Here is a 6,999-nt window from a genome sequence, read left to right as displayed (position 1 = left end):
AGCGCCCGTGGGGGGGGGGGGGAGGGAGGAAAGGAAAAAAAAAAAAAAAACTCTTAAAAAATGTGTCAGGTTTTTCAAATGCTTTTTCTGTGTGAATTGAGATGGTAATTTGGTTTTCATCCTTTATTGTATTAATGTGGTATATTACTTTGGTTGACCTTCATATTTTGAACTATCCTTACATTCCAGGAAAAAAAATCCCATTCTGTCATGGTATATAATTCTTTTACTGTGATGCTGGATTTGATTTGCTGGTATTTTGCATCAGCAGTCATTAGCAGTACTGGTTTGTAGTTTTATGGAGAGTCCTGTTGGGCTTTGGCATCGGGGTAATTCTGGTCTCACAGAATGAATTAGTAAGTATTCTCGCTTCTTCAATTTTTTGGGAGCGTGCGAGGGTTGGTATTAGCATTTCTTAAATGTTTGAAAGACTTCACCAGTGAAGCCATCTAGTCTGGCTGTCCCTTGTGGGGAGGTGAGCCTGACTCCATGTTGCAGGTGAGCTCACATAGGCAGAGAAGGTGAGGCCAGGATGTGGGACCGTGTCGGTGGAGGACACAAGAGGAGGCGGAGCACGTCAAGTAGATGGACTTCCTGACTTGTCTAACTCTCAACTCCCTGGTGTGATGTCTACCCCATTCCCAGTCTTGATACCCAAGCACAACCTCTCTCCTTCTCCATATAGGGAAGCAGAGGGTCTGAGATATAGGCTGCCTGGCTTCTGGTATATGTGAGGTGGCAATAGGGGCAGTAGAGGTGTGCCTGTGTCCCCCCACCCTGCCAGCTCAGGAGGTCAGAGATTGAAGGGCAGGTAGCTGTGCCTTTTTGCCCCTCTCCACCCTGGTTTGGAAGAGGCAGTAGGAGAGATGGGTCAGCAGAAGACAGCCAGAACCTCTGCTGGGCTGCCGGAAGTGTCTGAACACACCGCTCACACTGTTGGCGCCTATCAGGTGGTGATGAAACCACCTAAGAACTTCCTTCTGTCTTCTGTTTACCCAGGACTTATTTTTTAAGTACACCTGGAATAACTTTTTACACTTCCAAGTGGAACTATGCATAGCCGCTATACTCTCCCACGCTGCCCGGGAGGAGAGGGCAGAAGCCGGTGGACCTGAGAGCAGGGTGGAGCCTCCGCATGGCAACGGGAACGGGAACAGGAGCACAGAGGCCCCGCCTGCTGCTGCCCCCCCGGAGAACATAATGGTGACCCACGTAAGTCAGGCTGGTGTCCTGCTTGTCACTGTTGCTGAGCCCCACCCATGTGTGTGGGCAGTAGCTTTGATGGTGTGTTGCCTATGGCTAGCATTCTCTGGGCCCATCTGCATGTTCTCTAACCCTCACATAGGGTGGGCAGTAACCTTATTCCACAAGGACTTAGAATGCCCAAGAGAACACTCATGTCTGCAGAATCAGAGCTAGAGACAGGAAGCATGAGGGGAGGCAGTGGCTACACCAAGTGGGCTGCACCCCACATGGCCCAAGCCCCAAAGCCAAGGGAGTCACGTAGACATCTGAGAGCAGCTCCTACAGGCATTCCCCCAGGTGCTGTCCCCTCCCCACAGGCACTGTCACCCCAGGTGCTGGCACCCAAGGTAGTGCCTCCCCAGGTACTGGCCCTGAGGTGCTAACCTCCCCTTCAGGTGCCGTCTCCCCCAAGTACCATCTCCCCCGCCAGGTGCTGTCTGTCCCCCAGATGCTCTCTATCCCTAGTACTATCTCCCCTCAGGTGCAGTCTTCCCAGGTGCTCGCTCTCAGGTTCAGTGTCTCCTTAGGTGTGGTCTCCCCCAGGTGCCATCCCTCCTTTCAAGTTCTGCTTCTCCCCTGATGCTATTTATCCTATACTGTTGTTCTCTGAGCTGCCACATGGTTGCCCTCCCTCCCACAGTTGCCCTCTACTGTCACTCCTTCTCTGTACTTGGCATCACACCTTAGCAAGTGATTACAGGGCATAGGGACAGAGCAGCTGGTACCATGAGATTGAGAAGGGTCTCAGACCCCACTGTAGCCTCTTGTTCTAGAAAGCCGGGCAGTAGGGTATGGCCTGGACTGTGCTATGTGGCAGACAAGAGGGCAGAGGCTGAGAAAGGAGCCCCAGGTCTTTGGTCAGAGGCCTTCAGACAGTGGGTGTCGAATGGCCTCTGCAGTCTTGCTCTGCTGACCCTGGACAGGTGTCTTGAGCACACTCTGCGGGCCTGGCAGGGGCCTGAGATTGAACAGATTGGCCTCTGTCTGGCCACAGCTAACAACCCAGCAGATTAGCTGCCCAGGACAGAGTCACATGGAGGGAAGGGTCAGCTGAGGCTGTAGGCCAGCGAGGGACCCCGTGTAGTTAGCAGACCCTGGTGAGTCAGATGCCAGTTGAAGCTCAGGGCAGGAAAGGGCCTGTATCCTGACCCAGAGGTGAGAAACAGTATTGAGGGCCCAAGAGCAGGAAATGGAAGAGGGTCAGAGGTGGAAGGGGCATGGGGATACTAGCAGCCAGGGTCAGAGCAGGGGACTGAGGAAAAAGAAGAGCCTTTGGCCACACTGGTCTCCATTCTCAGGACACTGGACAGCACCTGCCTGTGGCGTTTGATCAGGCCCACTCAGGCTGGGACCATAGTGTTGGCATCATGTCTTCAGGGCTGATGTCCTGGCTTATTGCCTACAGAGTCTATTCAGATGTGACCAGCAGCTGACCCTACCTAGTCCAGGGGTGGGCAGAGGGGGTATGTGCAGCCTCACAGACCCAACTCCCACCCCCTTCTCCCCAGCTGTTCCAGAAGTGCTGTTTGGTACAGAGGATCCTGGAGGCCTGGGAAGCCAACGACCGCACACAGTAAGAGCCACCTGGGCACTGTGAGGTGCGCCCTGAGGGCCTGCCCCCACCCCCACCAGTCAGGGACACAGAGCTGCATTTGGCCAGGGCAACATCCTACAAAGAACTGTGGACTCTGGGTAGGGTGTGGGGTGTCGGGCATGCGGTGTGGCCTGTACTCAGGGCTGCTCAGGAAGGGGAATGCAGGGAGATAACCAGAAGGGCAGGCCTCAGGATGCTAGGCCTGGGCCCCTTACCCCCTGGGAGCCTGCTCCAGCCGTTCCCGGCCTGTCCCACCCAGGCTTTGTTGCGTGTGGGTGTGTCTGTTCTTGAGCCTTCCCAAGACTTGGAGCGTACTTCGCCAGTACCTGTGTACAGGAATGTGTTTTTGTCTTGATCTTCCTGTGTTTTCTGTTTAACCGAATATTCTCCTATGCCCAGGGCCCCTCCCCCACCTTACCCACACCCTTTCCAGGCTCAGCATGGAGCAGTCAGGCTTTGGGTGATGAGAGGGTCCAGCCTGGGTGACTGAGAGGAGAGCAGAGGCTGTGCTGCTTGTGGGCAGAGGCCTCCACAGCCCCTCACTGCTGAGTGGTGTGCCTGCTTTGTCACCCAAACCCACTGCTGCCACTGGTGGGACTTGGGCCTACACTGTGGCTTTTCTGCTTCTTTTCTTATGTGTAAAACAAGAGTAGGAGCAGTTTTTGTCTTGTTAGCACTTCCCAGTCATGAGAGTGGAACATGCCTGCGGCACATGGTGGGCGCCCTCCAGATGTGAGCATCCTGGAGGTGAGGTGGGCGGGTCGGCGCTGAGCCAAGCCAGGTACTTTCTCCAGGGCCTGGCCTAGAGGCTACAGTAGAGACTGGTCACTCAGCCCTCCCAGCAGCGAGTAGGCAGAGGACCAAGAAGCTGCCCTCACAGCATCCTGTTGCTTTCAGGGCAGCAGGTGGCATGAGACGTGGGAACATGGGCCACCTCACGCGGATCGCCAATGCAGTGGTGCAGAACCTGGAGCGGGGCCCCATGCAGACCCACATCAGCGAGGTCATCCGAGGTGAGCTCCTGCCCCTCCGCGATGCTGTCCACACTGAGGCCAGGATGGCCATAGCCTCTGTGGCCATCTGCCTTGCTGCAGCTCATCTCTCCTCAGGGCATCCTGACGATGTAGGGCCTGCTCAGCCCTTCAGGGTGTCAGCACATGCAGGCCCTTCATGGCTCTGGTGCTGGCACTCAGGATCTGAATGTTGCCAGGCTCCCCAGTGGTGCAGGCTGAATGCCTCCAGCCTGTCTACATCCCATCTGTGTTCTGAACTCAACTGGCTTTGTGGCTTGCAGGACAGCCAAGGGGAGCAGGCAGTGGGGCCCAAGCCTGGGGGGGAGAGCAGTCCTAGATTGTACCCTGAGCAGAGCAGCCTCCACAGAACCCACCATGAGACCTATGCCTTGGCTTGCGTGGTGCTGCAGGGTTGCTGCTCTGCCTCCTTTCTAACCTCTCGTCCTTGCGCCATAATCTTTGTCACCTGGCCTGAGTGCACGGGTTAGGTAAGGAAAGGCCAGAAAGGCCTTGCCTGCCTCTCTTGTGAGGCTTCCCTGGGGAGGAGGTGATGCTCATGAGCCTAGGGAGTGGCTCTAGTACCTGGAGACATGGCTGAGGTGGATGAATGGGTGGACTCAAAGTGCTTGGGAATCGTGAGTATGGATGGGCCATGACTCCATCAGGCCCCGAATTTGCTGGTGGGTGGTGGCCACACCTGCTTTTATGACCAGGACAGTGCTCCCAGCTCAGGCAAGGTAGGCCTGAGGTTGATGCTCTTGCTTGGTGAACAGCATTTACACTGAGTCTGTCAGTGGTCTGGCTCTCAGTCTGGGGCTGTGGCCATGCCAAGGTAAGAAGTTGGTCTCACTGGTAAGAGTCCTGTGTGGCAGCAGGGCCAGTCCTTGGGTGCTCATGAACCCAGAGCAGGTACAAGTTTTGAATCCCCACTGCCCATGGGGAAAGTATTGGAATTTGTTCTTCATTGTATGGCTGAGGAAACCGAGGCACAGCTGGTTAGTCTGACTTGCACAGGGCATGTGTGGCTGAGGCAGGCTCAGGCCTGTGGCCCCACTTAATTGGTCACCTGGTCACCCCTAAGGCTCATTGCAGCTATGGCTTCTCCCCATCTGAGGGTTCCCTGGGCAAGTGTAAGGTGAGGTAGTTCCTGGTGTTTCCCTGGCTTCCCAGGACCAGAGAGGAGTCCTTGGTCATGCTCCAGCAGCCTCCTAAATGGGATGGTGGTCGGGCAGGGAAGGCTCCTGGGATGGGAAGGTGAGGAGCATGCAGGCAGTCACATCTTTCTGGAGCTCTGACCTCAGACACACTAAGGTGGACCTGTTGGGCAGAATATAGCAGAAAGTCAGTTGCTTTCTCACAGTTGCACTGTGGTTTTGTTTTTGTTTTTTGAAAGATTTTTTGCTATAGGGTGCATACACTTACTGGAGAGACAGAGACAGAAAGTTAGAAATCACTCCCCAGGAGAGATGGCCACATTGCAGTCCCTTTTCCTCCATTCTCCTCTTGGGGTTTTGGACATGCATACACACCCGCCCAGTGTGAGTTTAAGCTGTCAGGTCTGGGACTCAAACCATGAAGCGACATAACTATTGCACCATCTTCTGGTCCCTACACTGTGGTTTTATATTTCTGGGAGTCCTCAGGGTGGCCTACACACCCAGTCAACTCCGAACTCTGCTTCCTGCTAAGGTCTCTGTAGAGACAAGATGTCTCCCGACTGCTTTGCTCGGGGTTGTATACCCCTTCCTCACTGTGGCTGGAAGCCCTGCTGGCCCCCCAGCTGTCTCAGTCCCCGTGGTAGGCCCTTAGGGGAGCTAACCACAGCAGCAGCTGGGCCACCCAGGGCCTAGACCTGCCTTCACCTGCTGAAGTTCTTAGACACCCTGTACTGTGGTCTTGAGGTCTTGGAGGGCTAACCAGTAACTTCCTGCAGGGCTCCCTGCAGATTGCCGAGGGCGCTGGGAGAGCTTCGTGGAGGAGACACTGACAGAGACTAACCGCAAGAACACTGTGGACCTGGTGAGGCTTGGGGCTGCTCCATGCAAGGACGCCGACAGATGGCCCCAGACACTCTGCCCTGCTGCACAGGCCAAGGGAGGTGCAAGGCAGCCCTGAGATGGCCACGCCCCTCCCTGTGATGGCCATGCCCCCTGCTCATCTCATATGTTCACCTGTGTGTCCTGCGAGCATGTGGCCCCTGTGTCACACTGAAGGCTGGTGCCCTGAGGGACTCTGCAGAGCCAGTGTTGACTCTGTCCCTCCCCCGACAGTAGCAGCTGCAGCTTGTCCAAGGGCTTCTTATACCCAGCATGTGCCACCATACAGGGAGGCTGGGCCATCCCTTGGCACCTCTTTACAGCACAGCTTCCCAGACCCATAGATGTAACAAGAGCCAGGCTGTGTAGGGTCCTTGGGGCACCAGGCCGGGCTGGAGGGGGTCTTCGGGCACTGAGCTGGGTGGTGTCTGAGGGCCCAGGCTGACTCCCATGCCCACCCATCTGGCCTGTGTTCTAGGTGAGCACTCACCACCTTCCCTCCTCGAGTGAGGACGAGGACATTGAGGGTGCTTTCCCTAACGAGCTGTCCCTGCAGCAGGTGAGGGCGTGGCGGCGTTGCACCCTGCCCGGCCCTTGGGCACCTGTGTGCTCAGTAGTGCTGAGTCCTCCAGGTGTGACCCTGACAGCATTGTACTAGTGCAGGGGTGCGGCAGCCCTGAGCACATATGGGGGAGGGAGATCTGGGGGGAGATCCCCAAAGTCTCTTCACCTCAACGAGACCACTGGGGGTGCAGCAGCAAACGCAAGTGTTAAAAGTCTGTGGACACGACCACAGTGAGCACATTGCCTGGTTTGACAGGCCTTGGTCCTAGAAAGTCAGAATTTAGTGTCCACTTTTGCCAGGACAAGCTCCTGAGCAGCCAGAGGTCGTGGCTCCCCAAGAGCAGCCTCCAGGTTCATGGCTGCTCTATGACAATGTCTGTCCCTCCCAGGCTTTCTCCGAGTATCAGATTCAGCAGATGACAGCCAATTTCGTGGATCAGTTTGGCTTCAATGATGAGGAGTTTGCAGACCAGGACGACAATATCAAGTGAGTTCACCTGGATGTACAGGAGCCCCGGCCCTCTGGGTGAACAGGGTGCCCATTCCT

The 6,999-nt window shown here is 55.8% G+C and overlaps 1 protein-coding gene across 1 annotated transcript in view; it reads left to right on the top strand.

Moving 5' to 3' along the window:
- The window catches only part of PPP6R2 (protein phosphatase 6 regulatory subunit 2), a gene marked incomplete at its 3' end in the record, with an annotated part of 68,759 nt that overhangs the window by 53,350 nt on the left and 8,410 nt on the right, over positions 1–6,999 (top strand). Inside the window, 6 exon segments of the mRNA XM_027775333.1 lie at positions 1,000–1,212; positions 2,754–2,818; positions 3,737–3,852; positions 5,786–5,871; positions 6,367–6,447; positions 6,842–6,939. Coding sequence (XP_027631134.1) covers positions 1,000–1,212; positions 2,754–2,818; positions 3,737–3,852; positions 5,786–5,871; positions 6,367–6,447; positions 6,842–6,939 — 659 coding nt within the window.

Source organism: Tupaia chinensis, unplaced genomic scaffold (genome assembly GCF_000334495.1).
Source record: "Tupaia chinensis unplaced genomic scaffold, TupChi_1.0 Scaffold000548_1, whole genome shotgun sequence".
Taxonomy (NCBI): Eukaryota; Metazoa; Chordata; class Mammalia; order Scandentia; family Tupaiidae; genus Tupaia; species Tupaia belangeri.
The sequence above is the reverse complement of the archived record's forward strand: the minus strand, read 5'-3'. Positions and strand labels throughout refer to the sequence as shown.